This window comes from Apostichopus japonicus, chromosome 1 (genome assembly GCF_037975245.1).
Source record: "Apostichopus japonicus isolate 1M-3 chromosome 1, ASM3797524v1, whole genome shotgun sequence".
Taxonomy (NCBI): Eukaryota; Metazoa; Echinodermata; class Holothuroidea; order Aspidochirotida; family Stichopodidae; genus Apostichopus; species Apostichopus japonicus.
Window position 1 is genome coordinate 10,629,425 of NC_092561.1, and position 24,287 is coordinate 10,653,711.

At 36.6% G+C, this 24,287-nt stretch overlaps 2 protein-coding genes and 1 long non-coding RNA gene across 5 annotated transcripts in view; all 3 read left to right on the forward strand.

Moving 5' to 3' along the window:
- Positions 1-2,926: 2,926 nt before the first annotated feature.
- On the forward strand, positions 2,927-7,560 carry LOC139967113 (uncharacterized). The gene is made up of 3 exons (XR_011792895.1): positions 2,927-4,128; positions 4,926-5,140; positions 6,801-7,560. It is a non-coding gene; the product is annotated as an uncharacterized lncRNA (long non-coding RNA).
- A 5,509-nt stretch (positions 7,561-13,069) lies between these two features.
- Positions 13,070-21,237, forward strand: LOC139967291 (uncharacterized). Of its 3 annotated transcripts, none has more exons than XM_071970942.1 (3): positions 13,070-13,264; positions 15,853-18,070; positions 18,265-21,237. In XM_071970942.1, exons 2-3 carry the CDS (start codon positions 15,872-15,874, stop codon positions 18,274-18,276), a joined length of 2,211 nt encoding a protein of 736 aa, XP_071827043.1. In that variant the 5' UTR covers positions 13,070-13,264; positions 15,853-15,871; the 3' UTR covers positions 18,277-21,237. The 3 variants fall into 3 exon arrangements, with proteins under 3 accessions (XP_071827043.1, XP_071827052.1, XP_071827033.1); XM_071970951.1 differs by lacking the exon at positions 13,070-13,264 and adding an exon at positions 13,307-13,443; XM_071970932.1 differs by lacking the exon at positions 13,070-13,264 and adding an exon at positions 15,444-15,734 and having other exon boundaries at positions 18,265-21,235.
- LOC139967310 (uncharacterized) overlaps positions 15,245-24,287 on the forward strand; it is a 131,630-nt gene continuing 122,587 nt past the window's right edge. Inside the window, exon 1 of the mRNA XM_071970988.1 lies at positions 15,245-15,260. The gene's annotated coding sequence lies outside the window, so the exon portion shown is untranslated. The remainder of the gene's footprint in view (positions 15,261-24,287) is intronic.

Consider the following 24,287-nt stretch of genomic DNA (forward strand, 5'->3'; position numbering starts at 1 on the left):
GATTTAGCGGATGTTCGGAAACACTTTTTGGCTCACCTTTGGGGGGGCATGACCCCCCTTGCTCCCCCCCCCCTTGGATCCGCCAGTGGTTGCACTGTCTATACTCATTAGCCTAGCTGTTCGCCTTTTTGTCAGATTCCTACATTAATTATACAATATATATATATATATATAACCAGGGATGCATTTAAAGGAATTGTCTGGTGGAAGATTTTGATACATTGTCCTTGTAGTTATTATTTTTCTCTTTCTAACCATGTAAAAATTGTCCCCATTCGACGTTTTCTTCTTGTAGAAATCTGGTTTTCAAATTCACCAGTTTCTCACCAAAAGTACCGTTTGTTCGAACGCTTCAATATGGTGATTGACGTAGTGCTTGCAGATAGGCAAAACAGGCGACTTGAAGTTAGCACTCCCAATTCCGCAGCAAATAAACTCACGTGTAAGCACATTGGATTGCCTCATATATATAACGTACATACTCGCGAACGTATATACTACGATGCTCAGTTGGTGTACTTGTATAGCGTTACACATAGTGCACTCACACTCAAACCACATTTCATTAACTGTTCTTCGAAATCACTGAAATAAAATTCACGGATCAAATTAACAGTAAAAGGAAACTTGTAAAGTATTCGTTAAACCGAAAGATGAAACTTGGCGGAATCGATGTCATCGCAGAACTGTCCGATTGTAAACGTTAGAGTACCCTATACACGCGAACATTCTTCGCGCTGGAGCTGGATACCGCGATGTATAAACAACGCAAGAGCCTGCTGTTAAAACTTATCTTGTGTTACACAAAGACCACGAAACCACCGATCTACTACATATATGGCGGCTTAAGGAGTTTTTTAAATCATATCTAATTTATAAGAAATTTCACCGGAAATTGTTGAAGAAATTGACCGAATCGTTGTCAGAGCAGAATGTAGCACTGAGAAGCTTAGGCTTCGCAGAACTGTCCGATTGCCAACGTTAGAGTATAGCCTACATGCGAACATTTTTCGCGTTGGAGCTGGATAGCGCGATGTATAGCCTGAACAACTCAGAGTCTGCTGTTAAAATTTACCTTGTGTTACACAAAGACCACGGAACCACCGATCAAGTACATGGCGGCTTAAGGAGTTTTCGAAAACATATCTAATTTTTAAGAAATTTCACCGGAAATTAAGGAAGAAATTTATCTGTATACAAACGCTGTTTTTGTTGTGATTACCGTATAGGTACTGTGCGGAGGGTGGGTTATGACGCAATCTGCTATGGCAGAGCTGACGTCACGTTTGTACTGTTCAAAACATATTTGAAATGTCTCTCTATAACGATTAAAAAATCGTTTCTCTGTCAAACGCAACATTAGCGTTCTCATACTTTGACAACATGTTTGGAAAATTATTTACTATTTTTTAAGGTAACTTCTTTGGGCCACCAGACAATCCTTTTAATGACATGTACCGGATAAATTACATTCTTCATTAAACTACAGACATTTCAATTTAAACATGTACATAAAAAGAAAACAATCGTTGAAAATGCTTCTTTCTTAAAATTGGCTAATTGCATATGCTGAACGAGAAATTACAATTAGAACAGATAGTTAGTGATGTATACCTGTATAATAAGTTACATAAATTTCATCGAATTGGTTTAATTACACTAAATTGTGGGTATAATTGAATTGGAACTTATATAAGTAATAATTGAAAAGGCTTATTATATTATTCTATTTGAATAATAAATCAATTTACTAAATAATATATGCTGCACAGGTTTCGACGATTTCGTGAAAGTACACGCAAGTGTATAACTTAAAATACTTCATAGTTATAACATTGAAGCTTTAGAAGTTCTTGCAAATACTTAATATTACGAGGGTTTAATACAATGTACTGAATATGTTGCGCAGGTTGCACCGAAGCACTGATGCAGAGGATGTCGGAGTATACCCACCCCTTCCCTTTTAATTCACAAAAACAGGTAGTTATTAGTGCAATTTTGCTTTTAGATATAATTGTGCTTATACTATATCACTATTGTTGTGTCACCCTTACTGATTATCGTTATGTACTTGTACATGTATTAGGTAGATGGGTCTACCCATGTCAAGTTGAGCTTTGTGTATATAATTTCATATTTTCATACTTATTTTAATTGCTTTTGATTACTGTGGGAGATCGTTGACCCCTTGCCCCTTGTTTAATTACTTTGTAATGTGTTAGCAATATTAGCAATGTGACTATTCACCAAGACACTCCAAGCTGCCGTACACCTGCAGTAGGGACGAACTGTACGAGATAGTTAGAAATTGATTACATTAATTTCTAAACAGTATTTTGATACGGTTGAGACACTAGTCGGTATTTTCAGACGCCGGAGCCCCCACTCCTTGTCCTGTGAACCAAGGAACGCAATTGATGTACCCTCACTAGTAGACGCCATTCGTAGACTGAGGGATCATTCTACCTAGATGAGATGGGCGTACCCCTTGAATTGGTATATTAGTAGACCATTAGTGTTAGGCCATGACAACTGCCATGTTTTAACTTTATTTTATTTTATGCATATCGTAATACACTTTTATCGTGATGGTGAATAGATAGTATTTACCCTGCGGATTACGACAAAACTTTGTGTTTGTATTCATTTTTAATATACTTGTGTCATATATCTTGGCAAAGGCTGTCGACTTGTCGCAGAATTGAAACCCTGCTTCCCTTGATCTGATGTATTTCGAGGTTACGTTTCTATCACAGACTAGTCTTTAAACTAGGTGCTACACTTCTTTAAAGGAAAAGCAAATCCAACCATCCCCTTCTCCTCATTATATGGAGAAGGTGGATGTGAGGAACGAATCTTCAAAAAGCTAAGAGAACGTTTTCCAGTTTCAAATTTATGATGGTTTAAAAGTCACATGGCCGTCATTATGTGAGATGTTTACGTCGTAGTGACATTAGGAGGTAAAACATTCCAGTTCCCCTTTTTGGTTTCGATGATAATCGTAACCTTTGCATTCATGATCGGGCGTATGTGCACTGAAAAAATAAACTAGTCAATATTGCCACGGACTAACGTTAAATTAGTCTTTAACGTTAGTCAATGCACCCGGACTAGCAAAAATCTTCGTTTCATCGCTGCTTCTTAGTTAGTTTACACTGACTAAGGAAAATATAATCGCAGCTTAGTCGGTGGCGACGGACTAAGGTATTTTAACCCATGGACTAAGAACGATACGGACACCCGATTTACGCCATAATCGTAGCTTAGTCGGTGTCGACGGACTAATGTATTTTAACCCAATTCGATTCACTTCAATTTGGAAACCGAGAGGCAACGGCAGCTTGCTGGGCTTGGCATAGTTTCAATTCATACGATCACTCTAAGCAACTTTCAACCGTAAATCACCCAAGAAGGTCTTTAGAAGAATGGAGGTATTAACTGCATCATCGGCCTACCTGTTATTCCTTTAACTAGAAGGTAAAATTAAAGTTAATTGTTAGGCCACTGGCACTAGTACTGTATTATGGTTAGTGTAACGCTACCGTTGTCACGTTGGCGTTTCGCAATACACAAGTGCAATGACAGTGAGTAGCCTATAGGCTTCTACTGGGTACTGCAGTGCATTCTCAACACTAAAGTGTGCATTCTAAACACCAATTAACAATGTGTTATGTGTGTATTGGGTTAGATTGAACAGTGGCACATAATCTTCTAATTTATTCCCAAACAAATGCTGGAACTATAAGGCTCAATAGTTTATTTGAAGTCTACACTCATTTGGTAAAGATTTCCTGTAATTTCCCATGTGAATCTAAATGGGTAGGCTTTGTGATATTGAATAAGCAAGGCTAGACCTTCAAACGTACAGTCACAGTCGGCTGAACACATTATGTTGGCTAGTCAACGGTATTATATGTTGCGAGCAGTCAGGATGCACGCTTCAGTTCTATTTAACCTTTTCATTTATCATTTTTTAGTATTTAATTTCCGGTCACGCCCAGGAAACAATTGCGACATTCCTTCACGGTCGACTTGCTTACTGTAAGAAGTATTAACCGTTTTTTTTCTCAGGAAAGCTTGATAGTCTGAAGTTATTATAACATGTGCTTTTAGTATACTGCCAAAAGAGTAAGTTGTTGTATTTGTATTGATATTTTATGTAGAAGTAACGGAAAATTTAGTATGTTTAGTTTGGTCTAATTGCACGTTTTTTTACTGTCCAATGTAGTGCAGGGTTCACTTGCGCGAATTCAAATTATTCTGTTTATGTGTATGTATATGCATCGATTCTTAGATTATGATGTTTTTTTGACATTTATTTGTAATTCAAGCATATCTGTTTAGTAGCAAAGTTTAAAGGTTAAGATTAATTAGTTTTCTCTTTTTGATCCTAGATTGAATGAAACTCATTGGCGTAAATAATAGATCAGATGATACAGTTTAACGCAGTTGCTAAAACTCTGGTATTCTCTAGTTTTCACCGGTCCATTATATACTTTAGTACTACTAGTAAGACTAAATCAAAACGACCGTAGACAAACTTAGTGTAACAAAGTACTGATTCTCCTCTAGCCTAGGTCTAAACAGGCTTGTTATGTGAGCAAGCAAAATAACAACTAAAAACGATTAGGCCTATAAATAAGTTGGCTCAGTGCATTTCTGTTTCTAAAATTTATATTTTTAAAGATCATAAAAACAAACAAAGATTTAGCCCATGTTTTATTATCTCTGTATTTTGGGCATTTGATTCTGGTTGCAATGGTGATGACACTCTCGTTCAAATTTTCAGCTTTATACAGTCTGCTTCAAACTTTGGGATTGTTTTTTTGAGACTATAGTGGAAGCAAATCTCACATAACTTTGTGGTGACAACTTTATTTATTTATTTTTCAAATGATGAATACTTTGCTGTTTCTTTTTTCCAGCAGGAATTGAAAAGCCAAATATCTAAGTCAAGGGTGAGCTTTCCTGTGATGTACGACACCAGTGTGGAGGCAACAACAGAAGAGGAGAACTGTGTTATATATGGCTTAAAGACATGTTTTAAGATGATATATTGGTACCCTTTGCAGAACAAAAGAGTTTATCCAAGAGTCCAAAAAGCAAAGGAACAAGTACCATAGAGAAAAAAGATGGAAGAGTGAGTTTAACTATTGTACCCAACTATTTAATGATATTTAAGATACTTTTCATAACCTGTTTTAAAAAAAAAACAGTCTAGTTTATCATTTATGTGCAAGCTTCATAAGTTTGGTCAAATTTTCACTGATCTGTAGAGCGGGAGTCCAGAGGGTTTGGTTAGCTGGGAAGGTAACCAATTGCCTGGTACATCACAATGTTCACAATGCATTCCTGTATATGAAACCTGACGCCTGGCAAACCGACTGTGGTGGATGTGGCTGGGAGAGCAATTTTAAAGTCACCTAATAGCTAACCTAGAGCAGCTTTCATGGTAACCACATCAAAGTAAGAACAATGTGTCAGGTATGGCCCCAAGAGCAACAAATGGCCATTGCCAGTAATTATTGGTGGTGGGGTACCCCTGCCAGTGATCTATAATTGACCCCTCACGGCTGACCTAGGTCAGCTCATGAGGTAACCACTTGAAACCTACTGGAAAATGTTGGTTAGGACTTCAGATACAAGGGATGGGCATTGCCAGTAATTTTTATTGGTGGGGTACCCCTGCCAGTAGACCCCCAATATGCCCATCCCCTCATTGACCTAGGTGAACTCATGATTTGACCAGTTGAAACCTACAGGAAAATGATAGGTATCACTTCATATGTAAGGATGGGCATTTCCAGTATTTTATATTGGTGGGCCACCACTGCCAGAGTCCGCCCATCCCTTACATATAGAATCCTGTTAATAATTTTCCAGTAGTTTTCAACTGGTTAAATCATGAGCTGACCTAGATCAATGAGGGGGGGGGGGCTTTTGGGGGTCTACTGGCAGGGGTACCCCACTAATATAAATTACTGGAAATGCCCATCACTTACATATATATAGTCCTGCCAATCAGTTTACAGTAGTTTTCAACTGGTTACCTCATGAGCTAATCTAGGTCAATGGGGGATGGGCATTTTGGGGGTCTACTGGCAGGGGTACCCCACTAATATAAATTACTGGAAATGCCCATCCCTTACATATATATAGAGTCCTGCCAATCATTTTACAGTAGTTTTCAACTGGTTACCCCATGAGCTAATCTAGGTCAATGGGGAATGGGCATTTTGGGGGTCTACTGGCAGGGTTACCCCACCAATGTAAATGACTGGAAATGCCCATCCCTTACATATGAAGTGATACCTATCATTTTCCAGTAATTTTTCAACTGGTTATGTCATGAGCTGACCTAGGTCAATGAGGGAATGGGCATTTTGGGGGTCTACTGGCAGGGGTACCCCCCCCCCCAATACCAATGGAAATTCCCATCCCTTACATATGAAGTGATACCATTTTCCAGGAATGCACTGTGAACATTGTGATGTACAAGGCAATTGGTTACCTTCCCAGCTAACCAAACCCTCTGGGATCCCGGTCTATTGGGATCATTATTAACATGATTAACATAATTTTTAAGCTTTGAGAAATAACTTGGTGTTATGCCGTGCAAAGCTAATAATAATTTGGTAAAGCTGCTATTCCTGGCTTATAATTTGAGGGACCTAGATTTAAATGTATACCTCCCAATATGTTATAAAATTTTAATGTAAATGTATGTTTATGATAATGTGAGTTATCATGTGCTATATCTGTATCTGTGCTTACACGTATATCATATTTTCTGTTCACAGGTCAATAATGGTGCAGATTTTGGCTTCCTGAAGACAAGTGGGAGGACATTTGTAGTTAAGAGAAACACTCTTTGTTCGTGAAGACTTAACTGGTGTCGATTTGGGGTACCACTTTAAAAGGAAAGTCATGAGGAACCCTTGCCCAAGATTCAACTTTGCATTATTGTGCAGTGCTATACTTTTGCGATTCATGTTTGATCCATTAACTTGTCTTAACTTTGTTGGAAAAAAAAATCAGATTTTCAGATTTTATTTACAGTGATTTCTTCTCTATCTGTCGAAAGTCAGCCTTTTGTAGACATCAGAAGTTTTATCAGAAATAAATACTGCCAACGTACACATTATTTGTGTTTCTTCTTCTCTCTTTTCTTTCAGTGATGCTAGTCAGTGAAACTAGTCGGGTTTAATTCTTTCAGTGAATCTAGTCGGTGCAACTAGTCAGTCGATACCGACTAAGAAAGGTTAGTCGGGAGAGGCACCATCCTGACTAATGTAAAACCTGCTATAAACTAGTCGGTGGCTCATATAAATTAGTCGGTAAAGACCGACTAATGTCACCAATTAATGTAACTGACTAATATACATTTACCGACTAAGAAATTGTTGATCGACTAAGCTGACGGACTAAGATGACCGACTAAGAAATCCAACTGACTAAGGAATAAATTAGTCGGTATAGCAACTGACCAAGGCTATGTTAGTCGGGAGAGGCACCAGATGGACTAACGTTATGTTAGTCGGTGAACCAATTTAAGTTTTCAGTGTGCGTGTGTGTGTGTTTGTGTCACGCCTCGCTTGTAAACACGATATATCAAGAAGGGAAGCTTGGACCAATCTATTATTTGGTGTATATGAGTACCACATTGAGTCGAAAAAAAACCTATTGTTTTGTGGGGATGTCAAAGGTCATTTTGGGTCACCAGGGGCCAAATAGTCAAATCCTTGTAAACACAATATCTCAAGGAGGTAACTTGGACCAATCTCATATTTCGTGAGTAGAAGGACCACATTTAGGAGCAAAAGCCAACAGTTTTTTGTAGAGATCAAAGGTCATTTGGGGTCACCAGGGGTAAAATTGAGTAAACCTTGTAAACACGATATCTCAAGAAGAAAAGCTCGGATGTCGCATTTTGTGTGATGGAGTACAACATTGAGTTCAAGATCCCTATTGTTTTTGGTGGAGGTCCAAGTCCATTTGGGGTCACCAAATTGTGAAAACCTTGTAAACACGATAACTCAAGAAGGGAATGTTGGACGAATCTCATTTTTAGTATGTAGTTGGTACACGTTCAGTACAAGATTTTATCGAGGTCAAAGGTCAGCTTGAGTCATCAGACGCCAAATTGTGGAAACCTTGTTTTATCAGCTACCGTATCTCCCACAGACCAGCCTATCATATAACATGTGCGTTACGCCTCATACGAATAGAAGGGTATTGGAAATGAGCTTATGGGTTTCCGTTGAATCTAACACTGAAAACTTGATGATATTTGCATTGGCTTCAACGTGCCGCTCGAAAGCCTTACGTTGCGTTCAAAAAGGTGTACTTTGTAGTACAGCGGTTCTATTGGACGTTTTCCGTCGTATTAATTTCAGGTTGAATGTAGTTTCGTTGTGACCAGGCAGCGTTTATGAAACTTAACAGTTCGTCAGTCTAGTAAAAATTTTACTATGACCAATGCGAAATAATTGTGTCAAAAGCTCTTAGTTTGGCTGTGAGTTCACGAGCTTTTGTCTGGATCGGCTGTTGATCTCAATTTGTGTAGTCTCTTCCACCGGTTTCAGCATAGCTAGGCCTTAAAAGTAACGTTTGACTTTCGTCACGTTTATAATTATGGAACAACTTGAACAAACCTGGCTAGGCCTGTGAGCAATTTTATGTTGTCTAGGTCAGCAACGGTTGGGTAGAATATGGTTCGTTAACACGACAAAGTGAAGAATACCAGTCAGAATGCCAATATACTAATAAGATGGCAAAACAACTCCTTAATTATTTCATTTGAGGCATTTTCCTACTGGCTATCAGTCATAATTCGCAATGTATAGAACAATTTAAGGAGGTTTGAGACAAGTTTGCTGTTGTTGCTGCAGGATTTTTGGAAGATAGATGCTCTTATAACCTCATATTTTCATTGCTTAAAAGATTGCTTTGATTTAGACAGTGTAATGGAGTAATAGCGATATTTTTTCGCGCATCAATCTGCAGCTAAAAGACAAGATAAATAACGGGGCAAATGTATGAAGTCACGCTAATCGAGTAGCGGCTCAAAGTAGCAGTAAGGTACTGTATAGGCTTAGGACTCGTGCACACCTAGCTAGTAGCTACTGTATATAGTATCTACCTAGTAATATAGGAGACATAATATAACAGAAGCCAAGTTATCTTAGTATGTGTTGTTACAGACGTTTTACTTTTAATTTTTTAAGCCATTACAGTATATAGGCCTAGCTGCTTATTTATGATTCTGCGACATGGTTTACTTTGTTCAACACTTACTTTTGGTGGAAAAAGTTTAAATTCCATACTGCAAAGAAACATGACTTTCCAATGCGCAATAACGTAGCACAATGTAATCTGCCTACTAGCCTAACCTTTGTTCATAGAATGTATCAGGGGCGCCGGAGCCGGTACGGCAGGTCCGGCGAACGCCGGACCAATATTCACGGCGCAAAAAAAAGAAAAAAAAGTAGGACTAAGAAAAAAAATGGCAAAAAATAAAGAACCAAAACGAGACATACTTCAAAAATGTGTTTCAGAAGATTAATCGGACTACTCTGGCATGGCAGGGGTCTTGTTTTCAAGCTCGGGATGTGCCATATCCTGCAATCTGGGAGGCATTTTTTCAAAATGTTCTCCCTTTCGCTACGCGCCAACCATGGGGGCGCGTAGCGAAGTTTGACCTACCAAACGTCCCCCGATAAGTATGATATATGGCCACACTCTGATCTGCCGTACCAATCCCAAATAGCTTCCCGACGTCCCTGAGTATTGATGTTGTAAATCTGTACTTTGGAGACTTGAACAACAATCATAGGTCTACTGGCGAGTGAAATTTGGCGAGTAGATTTTAGTCACGGTCGCCAAATAGCGAGTACGTTTAAAAATATTTGTCGAGGCCTGAAAACATTCAAAACATAATTTCTCATGGTAGAAATCATGGATACTTTTCATACATGGTATATGGATTTGCCATATTGAGTACAAAAATCCTGTTGCTTGTGAGGTCAAATCTCTTATAGTTCACCAGAGGTCAAACTCTGACAAACCCTTTACATGATATCTAACGATGGAAATCGTGGATACCTCTAATACTTGGTGTGTGGATTCATAACATTGAGTACAATACCCCCATTGTTTTTGGTGGAGGTGTGTATAGCGCCGTACAGTAGACTGACCTGTGTTATCATGCCATAGTGTTATTGTAATAGCTAGTGCCGGTTATACTAACAAGCAGAAGTCTAGTGCATTGAAGTCATCGAAACCTCTGTGCATTTTGCATTTTGGTTTTTTAACCTTTGATAACCCTTACTCTCTCAGTCATCTATGGGTATGTGAATACGCGCAAAACGCTAAAAGAAATCACCGGTGAAAAGATTTGCGCAACTTTCAGCTGCAATCATACCGTTCCTATGTATTCTAAAGATCTTAATTATGATAGGTTTAAATATGTTGGTGATAGAAGTAAAACAAATGTTAGTTCCTCACCATCATTTTCTCGTGAGGGTTAATTTACTACGTACATTAACTCACTCATAATGTTGACTGGTATAAGCCGTTGAAATTACTCATGTCTGATATATAAGTGCACCATACATAAGTAGAAGGAAATGGCTTGGATATCGGGCCGTCGATAAAGTAGCCATGGTGATCGGACAACAGCGGACGACTCCCGGGCAGTTGTTTAAAAACACAGCTTACTTTGTACCTCAAACAGGTAATAATACGACGCAGACACAAGGACTGCAACATTTAATTATTTTCTAAGCCATAACATGAAGCTACAACAACGCATCCGTTTGAAATTTATTTGATCTCATTATTAAAAAATTAGAATATCCTGCTGCTTACTCAATGGTATTGTTGTTGTTTTTCTCAACGACGTTTTGATTCTGCGCTTGTGCTGTTAAAACCCTAAGCGGCTTTAATGTTCCATCGATGTGTACAATAGTTAGAATACTATGTCATTATCATAATGAAGTTATAGTAACGAAATTTCATAGTTTTGTTCTAAATCTTAATTTCCAACTAAAGTGGATTTAAAATAATTGAAAGATAAAAAGAAAATAGTGAAAATATACGTCATTGTAATATCGCTTATTTTTAAGAAGAAACGTATGTTCTGTTTTTACATCAACGCTCTATCGAAACGTTAGATACTAAAAGGCTAAGATGGAGTCTAAAATCCTTCCAAGTGAGAGAAACAGTAAAGACTTTCGTTTATTATCATAATAATCAACATGATAAAAATAATAAGAACTTTTTCATAAGGAACCTTTGTGATTAAAATAACCTAACTTGTATTAATTTACAACATCACTGTTTCCTAGAAGTATTGTAGTAGTAGAAACAACATGAATTTGTTTAACGTTTCATGATTTTTTTTCCGCATATAAAATAGGTAATACAGACGTTTATCACTTCATCTAAACGGCTACGGTCAAGTCTAACTTTCTAACATGGATGTATTTGCAACATCACTTTACCGTAGATTTGTTATTTTTATTGCAATTTTTGAATTTTGTTAATTTACATCGAGATCAATAAACCAAAAGGCTATATATAGCCTATCAACTCTGTTAATTTGAGGCAAAATTTTCAGTTTTACCAAATTATTCCGTTTTCAAATAGAGCTTCCCGACGTTTATTATCTCTAACTTCTAAACGGCTACGGGAGAGGTTTAAAATACTTCAAATCTGAGAGAAAAAGTCAGATCTGATCGTTGTATTAATGGAATCTTGTTTTAAGGAAGAAAAAATGTCATGAAAATAACTTTCTCATGGATGTATTAACAACATCACTTTACCCTAGCTTTTTATTTTTTAACTAATTTGAAAATGTAAATATTTTTTATCGAAAATGAATAAAATCACTAAAGAGTTCATTTGAAACATTAAGTCTCACGAAATTGTTCCGGATGACAAATAAGGCTTCGAGACGTTTATCTCTGACTTCTAAACGACTACGATGGAGTCTAAAACATTGAACTGAGAGATGAAGGTAAGGTCTGATCTTTCTAATGAAAATAGCTTGTTTCAAGGAGGAACCTATGTTATGACAATACGTTATCCATGGAAGTATTTACAACATCACTAGATACCTACATTTGTAGTTTTCTCGAATTGGAATATTTTGTTAATTTTCATCGACAATTAATAGAACCGCAAGCTATATCTTTAGAAAAATGAATAATACCACAATGCTATAGCCTAAATTAGAAATATTTACAACATCACTTTAAACTGGATGTTTAATTTAAAAAAAAAATGAATATTTTGTTAATTTACATCAAAAATAAATCATACAACATTGCTATAGCCTTTAAAAGGTATTTATTTGAGGCAAATATTCAGTTTTACCAAATTGTTCCGAATTACAAATAAGGCTTCCAGACCTTGATCTCTGAATTCTATACGGTTAGGGTGCAGTTTAGAAACATTTAAATGAGAGAAAAAGTCGCTTTGAGTTAGGCAGTGTAATGGAAAAGTGATATTTTGTTGCGCACTAATCTACATCTAAAGACAAGACAAAGTAAATAATTTGGAAAAAGTACGAAATTGCGCTAATATTATTCTTATTCTTATTATTGTTGTTATTCTTATTCTCATTCTCATTCTCATTCTCATTTTCAATCTTATTCTTATTCTTATCATTATTATTATTGTTGTTATTGTTGTTATTATGATCATGATTATGATTATGAGTATGAGTATGAGTATGAGCATGAGTATGAGTATGAGTATGAGTATGATTATGATTATGATTAGGATTATGATTATGATTATGATGATTAATATTATTATTATTATTATTATTATTATTATTATTATCATCATCATTATTATTATTATTACTATTATCATTATTATTTTTATTATTATTATCATCATTATCATTATTATTCAACATACATCGTTACCATGCTAACTCGCATACCCTGTATTGATTTGTGTGTGTGCATCTGTGTGTAAGTGTACGCGCGGAATGTAGAAATATGGCTATGCACTAATGTACCATTAAACAAGTTACGGGAGGGTGTATGGTAATTGCTCAATACATTGACACCCAAATCAGCAACTGGGGATTTCCATTATTATCGCGTGGTTTTGGACGTGCATCGGTACTTTGCGTCTCGTCTGTTATATTTTCAACAACTGGATAAAGTAGGAGTCAAGTAATTCTGATATTTCAACTATAACTACAAAGAGGCCTTAATTCTTCATCGACTAAAGGAAAAAACACAAGGTTAGTAACTACTTCTGTTCCGCGATAGGTCTCTGTGTTTGATGCTTGAAGGAAGGTGCACGGCCATTTTAACCCGGAAGTAGTGAATGGTACATGGTTGGTTATAAAACTGAAGTACAGTAGATAATTACGGTGTTAAACAACGAGCTTTGAATCGAGTACAGTAATAATGTTCTATGGTAGGTATTTAACGAATTAATGGAATAGTTTAGAAGTACAGACAACACTATTTCCATGATGATAAAAACCATATTACAATAGGGAATTGTAGTATAATAAACTATGTTATAAACTGTGTGATAGTACTAATGCATAAGACCTTCCTAATAAAAGTCAGATCAAATGACATATGAGACCATAACGTTTAAGAGCTGCCACATGAATGTAGTGATGGAATGACTATAACTATTTGCCATGTTTTAGGTAGGGGTATCAAGCTTCTTGGAAAAGCTACAGGTGAATTTAAAGATCTTGTAAAAGAGTGAATATGGCCCTGAGGTTATTGTAGCTGACTCCCATGTAGGGGAGCTTTCCCCAACAAAAATAGACGTTTGGACGTCACATGGTGTGTTCTTAAAAATTTATAATATAAAATATAGACAATCTGCGACTGAACCATTTCAATTTCTCATCAAGGTTCAGCCATCTATCTTCAACAGTGCAAGGAAATGTTGAATTGATATTTATTTATTAGCACAACCTTCCGTCTAGAGATACTTATAATATAATAAATCTTAGTCTCAACATGCCTGAGAATGCACCATATGACTTCTTCATTGTTCTTACTAGGACCGCCAGCTCACCTCCTCCCATACAGGGCGGGGCCGGGGGGGGGGGGGAGTTAGCTTCATTGACCCAACGACAGCACGCCTCTTTTATATAGTCCTTCATTCACATCTGGCCCTGCCAAAAAAATCACTACCCAAATCAGTTGGGGTAATTTTGGTTACGTTATTTGGAGTTATGTTATTAGCACAAAATTGTGTTCAGATCTACTGTTGCACAGGGGCATCAATCCCAATTAAAAAGTGACTGAACATGGATAAAACTGAAGGGATGAGCGTGTTGGGGCAAAGACTGTATCGGGTGGTGTGCAGGGGCCCGCCTTGGGCCCCTCATGGGCCGGAGTCACACCTATAAATCTTCAAGTGTGATTCTGTTTCGTCCCTGAATTGATATGCCAGTGATAAATCTATCGTAACTAACGTCACATCTGACAAGTGACTAGACATAAATTAAGAAAGACTTATCTATTCAACATCCAGGTGTCACACAAGGATATATATATATATATATATATATATATATATATATATATATATATATATATATATATATATATATATATAAATGAAAATCGTAATGAGTTGGAAAATCAAGAACAGTGAAAAAACTTTCAGCCTCCACCGGGATTCGAACCACGGGCCTTCCGCTCTGTACGCGGACACCCTAACCACTAGGCTATGGACGCTGATTGTATGTCCATAGGTTCGAAACCGGTAAGGAAGGTCGTAATTCCACAGTAGGCGTTTGTCACCTGTATCGAACAATACTAGTTCTGTTTTTGGTGACATATTTTGCCTTACTCTAGAGATCAAACATGATGCTAACCAACTCGAAATTCGAATATATATATATACATATATATATATATATATATATATATATATATATATATATATATATATATATATATATATATATATATATATATATATATATATATATATATATATATATATATATATTAATAGTTTACGCAATGTTTACTCTAGATATAAAATGCCAACCATATCAGTTCAGCGTGGGTGTTCTCGTGATATCAAAGTCCAAACTCAGTTGTATAAAAGTTCCGTGCGTTATATCCATTGTACATATATGTGCTGCGTATATTCTCATGTATTTCCTTCTTGGTCCAATTAGTAACAACGTAAGAAAGATAAAATCCAGCTAGGTTGATACAAGACTAAAGGGAATAGGTCAATATTAAAGTAAGGTAAGTCTTGAAATGTAAAACGGTGATAATTTCGAACATGTTTGCTAAGTTCATCTGTATTTTGATACACCATTAAGTGGGAAATAATATAACCAAATTACAATGGTGATTAGCATAATCGTTAAATTTTGTATATCTATTGCCATCGGTAGTACTAGGACTAAACAAGTTCCAACAGAACAGATATCGAGATCATTGCCATGATACCGAATTCACTCAACCTTGAAGTTACTGACTGTTTAAGTGAACTTCAAATCATCATGTATTGTCATTACAAGTCAACTAGTTCTTGTATCAAGGTAAAGTGCATAAAAGGCATGGTGCGCTGTTGGTGGTATCGTTCCAGCACCATAAACGTCTATGGGGTCGTATTTGTCATCAGCTTCGCCCGAACAGTTCCATTATGCCAGTGATCGAGTTGCACCAATATCTCGACTTCTGTGTTTATATGCGGCAAGAAATACCCGTCATACCGTAGGTTACAAAGAATTCAATTCGTCAAAGGTCTTTCTACTTAATTTTCTTACTCTCAATTTGTTAATCCAAAGTATGATATTCATAAACACTGATCTTAATAACTTTCTTTTAACAGCTTAAATTTCGAGACAAATATGGCCTGCCCATCGCCTTGGAAAGACATCGCAGATACATTCTTCGAATGTTCAATTTGTTTGGATCTGTTTAAAGAACCGAAACAATTACCATGTCTGCATAGATTTTGTAAACAATGTCTGGAATCTATACTAGAAGGACAGGTTGGGACATTTGAATGTCCTCTTTGTAAAGATGTCTGTAAAATACCAAACAATAGAATCGATGGATTCAAGACTGACTTCCATATGAAAAGTATGCTGCAGTTTATTCAGCTACAGAAAACATTCGAAAACAAAGAAGAGAGAGAATGTATTGGCTGTGAAGAGAATTTAAAGGTTACATCGTACTGTTTTATATGTACAGGATTTCTTTGTGTTCAGTGTTACCAATTTCATTTGACCAAAAAGATGTTTGTCAAACATCAGAAACACTTATTAGCTCTGAATGATCTTGAGGGGAATAGTCTCACACAAGAAAAACTTGCATCGTTGATGGAAGCTCCTAGGTGCCATATTCACCCGGAACACAAGGCTAAGTTGTGTTGTTGTACATGCGGAAACTTCCCCGTTTGTGTGACATGTACGTACGATGAACACAAAGGTCATGAACTTCGTGACGTCAGGAAAGTGGCGAACGACGAAAGGGATTACTTGAAGGAGATATTGGAAGAACTTGTTAAACGTAAAGATACTGTATTCAACATTGCTGATAAAATCAACAAAGTGAATAATGACGTTCTGTCCTTTGTCGCTGAAACAAAAGCAAAATGGAAAACGCAGTACAAAGATCAGACCATGGAGTTACAGAATAAGAAAGAGAAAGAAAGGAGAGAATTCACCAGATTCAAAACAGTTCTTGAAGAGAGTACTCGAAACAAAATCAAAGAATTAGAAACAGAAATGGAAGCGAAAATTAGAGAAATAAAAGACGAGTACGACAGAATGATTAAAATCAAAATTAGGGAATCAAAAGAGAAAGAGGACACCAAACGAAATGAAATAGAAAACAGAGCATTAAAGATTGTCGAAAAAATGAACCGACTTGATGCGGTAATGAATGAGAGAAATAAAACAATAGACGAACAACAGCAACGCAAGCTTAGAGAAACACAAAATTTATCAGATCTTTGTAATCAATGGGTCAATAAGTTTGAAAATTTGTCGACGATATCTTCGAGTGTCCTTGAATCACATAACCACTGGACAGACGCACAGTGTATTCCTGATATAAGAGCAGCGAGTGAACATCTGGTTGAGGATATAAAAGATTTTCCAGAAATTGAAGCTTTATCTGATATAACAATGGTTGATTTACGAATATTGTGTATTGATAAGGTACATATATCGGATAATGTAGAATCTGTTGTTGATGTTCATGTGAGCAAAGCTAATGAGTTTTTTTTAACTGGTATAACAAGTACCGGCTCTGGTAACATCGTCGTCTCTGGGAGATTTTTATCTGACCAATCATTTATCACAGTCATAAACAGACAAGGACGTCAGATTCGTCAAAACAAGATACATAAAGGCAAAGGGAGCCCTCTTCATCCCTTTCGTCATTGTGCTGCTTTATCACGTGATAAGATAGCTTCGGTTTGTGAATCCAATCAGGTTGGTGTTTATAATATTCAAGATGGGTCTTTTACTCAAAATAGCATCACGTCCCTCTTTGATGACATCAAAACGGTGGTTTTGAAGTATGCGAGTTCTATAACTACTGATACTAAACGCGGCCACATCATTGTAGGTACATCACCAAATATTCGATTGCTATTTATATTTGATGAACAATTGAATTTCATTCGAGCTCTGAAGCTGCCAGAGGTTATGAAATGGTCAAGAGATATCCTTTATCATAAAGGCGTTCTGCTGATATGCGATGCAGAGAGTGGATGTGCATGCGCTGTAACCATGGATACATCTAAAACAGAAGCAGAGTTACTATACGAGCTTCCGAAACCAGATATTGACGGACTGACTTGGTATCCTTTGAGTATATGTAAAGATAGGTCAGATTTTGTATACATCTTGTGGTCACAAACGACGCATAGTCCTGAAAAATGTATCATTACACAGTACAGTCAAGATGGTCAGCAGTTGTTGACAACCAAACGGACAGAATATGGAGCACGGTGTATGACAACATTAATGACAGAGGAGGGAGAGAAGCTACTTGTAGCTACATATCGGCCAGGAAAGATGCTTTGTTATGGTCTGGTGAGTATATCTCAGTGTTTCTTACTTTAATATTACTAGAAATTACAGGATACTCTGAAAAGGAAAGAAGGGAAAAAAGAACAGTAAATGGACTTGTTTGCTGTAAAACAGTTTGTTTGAGCACTCTAAATGTGCTTCAAAACTAAAGAGAACTGGATCAACGTTTGTAACTTTATCAATGTTATTTCCAACAGATGCCAGAATGAAGTCAACCGCGAAAACTTACATCAGAGAAACGAATATCCAGAACATACACCACACTGAATCGAATATTAAGGGCAGCTGACGAGGAGAGAATAATCAATATTTACAGAAACAACTAGAAACTTTAAGATGAAACGGATCCTTTATCTGTATCTAATGATATGAAGATACAGTTCCTGATGATTATCAACAGCCCCGACGAACAATAGTAAGAAGAAATAAGTCTGGAAATTTATCCAAGATGGTCAAATGAATTTATTGAAAGTATCACAGTTATTTGTTTTATTGCAAGACCATGTTTATGTTGTGGGTTTGCGTGTGACGCCTTGCTTCAAGCTTGTACAATCTCTTTTTCGTGTGTAGGAGAACCACATTTAGGAGTAAGAGCCAATTAGTTTTGGTGGAGGTCATATGTCATTTGGGGTCACAATGGGTCAAATAGTGAAACCCTGTAAACATGATATCTCAAGAAGACAAGATTGTACCAATCTCATATATAGTGTGAAGGAGTAACACATTGATTACAAGCAGCCTATTGTTTAGAGTGGCGGTCAAAGTTCGTTTCGGATCACTAGGGGTACAATTGTGAAAACCATGTAAACACGATATCTCAAAAAGGAGAGCTTGGACCAATCTCATATTTCGTGTGAAGTACAACATTGAGTAGAAGAAGCCAATTGGTTTTTGTGGCGGTCAAATGTAATTTGGAGTCACAAGAGGTCAAATTGTGGAAAACCGTGTTTCATAATCTACCGCATCTCCAACCGATCAGCCTATTACATAACATGTGCGTTACGCCTCATAATAATAGAGGTTGTTTGCAATTGAAAATTAGCTAATGGGCATCCGTAGATAGTACCAGAGAAATTCGAACCAATCACCATGTACTTAACCGTGTCGCCAACTGCATACGTCATTCCATTACAAAGGTGTGATGTTTGTACATACAACGTTCATTGGAATGAACTATACAGTTGTGAATCAGAAACCTGTATTAACTATTTGTTTTCCCGTCGTATTTCGCAATTGTCGAGACTCAGTGCCAAATAAAAACTTCATGTTTGGATGTAGTTACGTTGAGGAAACGACCAGGCGCCGTTTACGAAACTGAACTGTCGCCTAGTTAGATTTTTATCAATGACCAATCTCAACTGCGAATTAACTGTGTAAAATTGTTCGCTAGCTGCACGTGCATTATGTACGGAAAGTTTTCATGTGCGGGGATTGATCACAAACTTCACGGAGCATTTATAAACATACAGCGAAATCATCATTTAAATTCTACACTAACAATTCATTACAGGGAACTTTTTAAGCTTACGAAGTACGTAATGTGTTTCAAAGGCATTCATAAATATTTTGGGTTCAAATGTTAAATTCTCAACCAATTATAAAAAGTAATTAAACATCACCACGCCTTGGTTATGCACAGGCAACCCCTACACAGTAGAGTGTAGTACTAGCCGCCCCGGTATAGACTAACAATAAACATTGGTCATCCACATCTGAGTAAGGTAACATTGAGTTCGTTAACATAAACACGTGAAGGACAAAAGGCTTCATGTCAGAATGCCAATACACTTAAGGTGGCCAAACGTCTCCTACATTATTTCTTAAGGCATTTCCTACATGCAATCAGTCATAATTCGCCAAATTTACAATAATTAAAGGAGTTTTGAGACAAGTTTGCTGTTACCGCTGCCATGCTTTTTGGCAAAGATTTTCAGTTGCGAGTGAAAGATAGATGATATTTCAACTTTAGATTTTCATTGCGTAAAAGATCTCTTTGCTTTTACTTACGCGTATGGCATACGAGAAGGTGGCGGTGAGGTCGTTCAAGAGAATATACAAACCCGGGACCGGTGCGGGAGGGGGTTGTCCGTTAGGAAGACAGGGAACTTTGTAATAAAGAATAGTTTATTCTCGTAAGGTGAATGACAATTTAATCTAACATATGCGGACCATTACTCTGATGCAAGATGAAAAGCTTAGTGGGAAAACAAAAGACTTTTAAACCACAAATGACATATATACAATTCGTTACAGATTTGTCACGGACACATTCTGTTGAACGTCATTCCAGACGCCTCGCTGATTACATGAAGTTTAAAATAATACGTTTGCTTTGAGTTCTTAGAATTTGTAAAACTATAAATGAAAATTAAATATCATTAAAGCCTGCACTGAGGAAGTGACGTCATCATATAACTTAGCCTTAAAGGAGCATTCCAGAGACTAGCATATTTTAAATCTGAATATCTTTAAAAACGGGAGTACAGTAGTAATAGAAATGTTGAAAACGTCTTTTTTCTTTGTCTTTTTTCTTGGACTATAACATATCAATATTCAATTTCTGCCTAGATTTATCCTTTAGAACTGATCAATTCATTACAAAACAAACTCTGAAATTTAGTCCATGATATATTTCTCACTTTTTTAAATGATTTATGTGATAACTCTGTAAGCATAGCCTACTATAATTTGGTTCTCTGCATAGGCTACTTCGTAAGTGGTTTACCCCCACCGCACCCACCTCCCACTCGCCCACTGCCCCCTCCCCTCAAAAAGATGAAACTTTCCCATTCATTACTTAGCCTTACTCACTTCTTTTCCTTTCATATTTTTAGCCCTTTAACTTCTTTACGTTACTGATTACGAGCCTTTCCCTAAGTACTCTATTTAAACGAATTGAAATAACTTTTACTCTCAGAAGATCTCAATGAAATACAGTATTTCATTCACCCAATTTTATAAAATAGTGTTGATGATTTGTAAGTTAATGACACATTGTGATGACACATAGTTTTGATGACATATTTCTATTATTTGTTTGTAATATTATACATTAAAATTACGAAATGTTTTGCGCTAGCGTTTATTGTCTTCCTTTCTCAGTGGTATCGAAATGAAAGTTTTAATAACAATCAAAATTATGCAACACTTGTCGTTAAATGGATGCTTGGACAGACAAAGATGTTATTTTGTTTTTTGTTTTGTTTGTATTTCCACTTTAATGTGAGAGCAATTTGAGATTTGTCATTATACCTTTTTTATTGTAATTGAATGGAGTTAGACAAACCCAAATGGCCCAACAATCGATCTACCCCCCTAAACCCGAATCACTCGTGACGTCATGATTGAATCAGTCTTCCAAAAGTACTGCGTCTCTTAAAACTTTGTCGATACATCTATCAAGTTCTGATAGAATTTTGGACAATCTTCGATCTAAGACTGGAAAGAAATCGTCGGTTAAGACCGGATTGATTGGATCTTGTGTCAAGGACGCCCTCATTTGATCACCAAGCATTTGACCAGGTTTGGTAAACTCTTTAAATTTTGAATTTCTAAAACTGTAGAAAAAAAAACAAAACAAAACAAAACTAATTATAATTAAATAAACCAAGAAGTACAAACAGAAACAAAATTCGGTATTTAAAAAGCCAACGTTGGAGTTATAAAGACGTTTATATAGTTGAAAATGTTAGAAATTCGCTATACGGTATCCCACTATTTTGACGCACACCCCTTACGTGTTGTGATACTTTTAGATCTAATCAAATCTCCCATTAATTTTTTTATAACCCTTTTTTTTACTTACAGAAAATACGTCATTCCCCTTCTAGATGGTTTCGATGATAATCGTAACCTATGCATTCATGTGTGTATATGCGTGCACTTGTTTTGTATTCTGACAGAGGACTTGAGCAAAAGAATTCAAGGTCCTCGGATGTGATTTCTAAAGAATAACCACGCCCTCGAAAGAAATCTATTTGTGATGCGGTATTTTTTAGGTTAGGGTTAGTGGACTTGAACAATGGAAAAAGCAATGGGGTCCTCGGTCTGAATGTAAAACACGCGCACACACATTACACACACTCATCCGACTTCATGACTGCATAGGTTACGATTGTCATCGAAACCAAAAACCTGTACACCGGGACAGGTGAAAAGTCTGTTTTTGCCTTGAGAAACACCCGGGTCAAACGACCTTCATACAACGCTAGACACATCAAGGACAAGTGCTAAACTTGCTTCAGATTCATAAATCCAACTTATCGGTACGAATTTCACAAGTATTTATGAAACAAGTATATTCAATGTGTTTAATATAGCTTACTTTGTTACGTGGTGAAAAAAAGGTGAAAATCCGGACTTGTGGGAGGAAAATGTAATCACACATAGCTATAACGTGTGCTCCATATGGCAAACTTATAGTGTGGATAGTTTTGTTACCACCTACCCATGTAGCCTCAGGAATTCCATGGACTTTGAGATAGACAATTATTGCAATGCAACAGACTGAAAAGCATTTACGCCTCTCAAGAAAAGAAGTCTATAGCTATCCCCCTGCAGACAAAGACTAGGTCGAGTTAGATGAAATCTTCCTACATTGCGATCTTCTCGCTATATATTACTTTCGGTTGTTGCGCACCATCCTCTTTTGGTGGACGTTGTGAGATGAGAGGGAGCAGCCATGCAGCAGTGAGGAATGTACACAAAGTATCGGGGCCTAAAGGGAATTTGCAGTGTCATAGGATGTCATCATTTGTCCGTTAAACGTACATCATTCGATCGCCAAATTCGTGCTTTAAACTAACCAGAAAGTTTCACAGTATGAACATTGTCTCAATCTATCAATACCCCTAGACAATGTGTTAATTAGCCACCGTTTATCGTAAAGCCACAATTATTATGGGAATCCATTTTGGGAATTACCGCAAATATATATGCAATTATGATGTCCAAAAAATTTGAAAACATTGCTTCAATCAAGCAACTATACAACTAAAACAAACTTTTAATTTGAAATTCAAAATCATACTTATCAATTTTAAACTTTGAAATATTGTTCAATTAATAACAAATGAAAGGATTAGCAAAAAAAGTAAACAATTAAGGAGTGCGCTTGGACAATTCGTATTAACTACAGTAAAATAAACCATTCTTCCTCTGGCAAAATCAAAACAATCAAATTACAGGGAGACAAAGAAGGAACACAGGTTGAAAATTACTTTCAAACGTGTAGAATAAATAAAAAGAGGGCGCTCTTTAAAAAATAAGTCAGATTATTGTCAGGGCTTTCTTTTCAATCTCTTGCATTGCATTGGAAACGTCATCGGATAAGCTCCTCATTCAGACTAAGTTCAAAATTTCCCCTATTGGGTTAACAATTGGGTTAACAAAGCAAGAGTCTAGTAGATTTATTTAGTTTATGATGAATTCAGGAAAGGTATATTTTTTTTGTAAATTCGACATATTTCAACGGGCAGCTATTACCGCAAAAATGCGTAATCAAACTATAGTTTCAAAGTAAAAAAACAAGTATGCTGTCCAAATTATTATATATATCGCTAAATTGATCAATTCTCCAACTAAAGCGAAGCATCAAATATCCTAAAATTAAGATGTGCAGATGTGAAATAATTTAAAATCGAAAATATGTGAACCTAAAATGTTTATGGGTGCAATCAAATATTGTCACCTCAAAAAGAGAGCAAACCAGTCTCGCGGAACCGAGACCAATGCAATACAATGCAACAGTTTGAAAAGCAGGCCCTGACAATTAATTGAGGATGATCTTTTAATTTGATTTACTTTTTAAGTAGCGTCCTCTTTAATTATCTATTGTACCTGTTTGGAAGTACTTTTCGATTTGTGTTGCAGTTTATCTTATCGCTCCCATAGGAAGGATGAGGTATTGTAGTTCCTCTGCCAGTTGGGTCAATTTTCTTCAAACTTGGTGGGAAGGTACCCCAGGGTGAACCCTTGTGTTTTGCAGACCCCGGAACCACAGGTCAAAGATTAAATTGAGTTAATATCGAATTGTTGATATAACGCCAAGGGGAACAGTGAATTAAACCCTTTACAGGTATAATGGAAATGTCAAGTACTATCAAAATGTAGTTGCCATGGAAACCGATGTCAAATGTCACGTGTTTAAAAGTCAAATGTATTTTTTAGCGCAATTTTGTGTCACAAATTTTTTTAACGGCTGGGCCGATTTTGTTTAAAC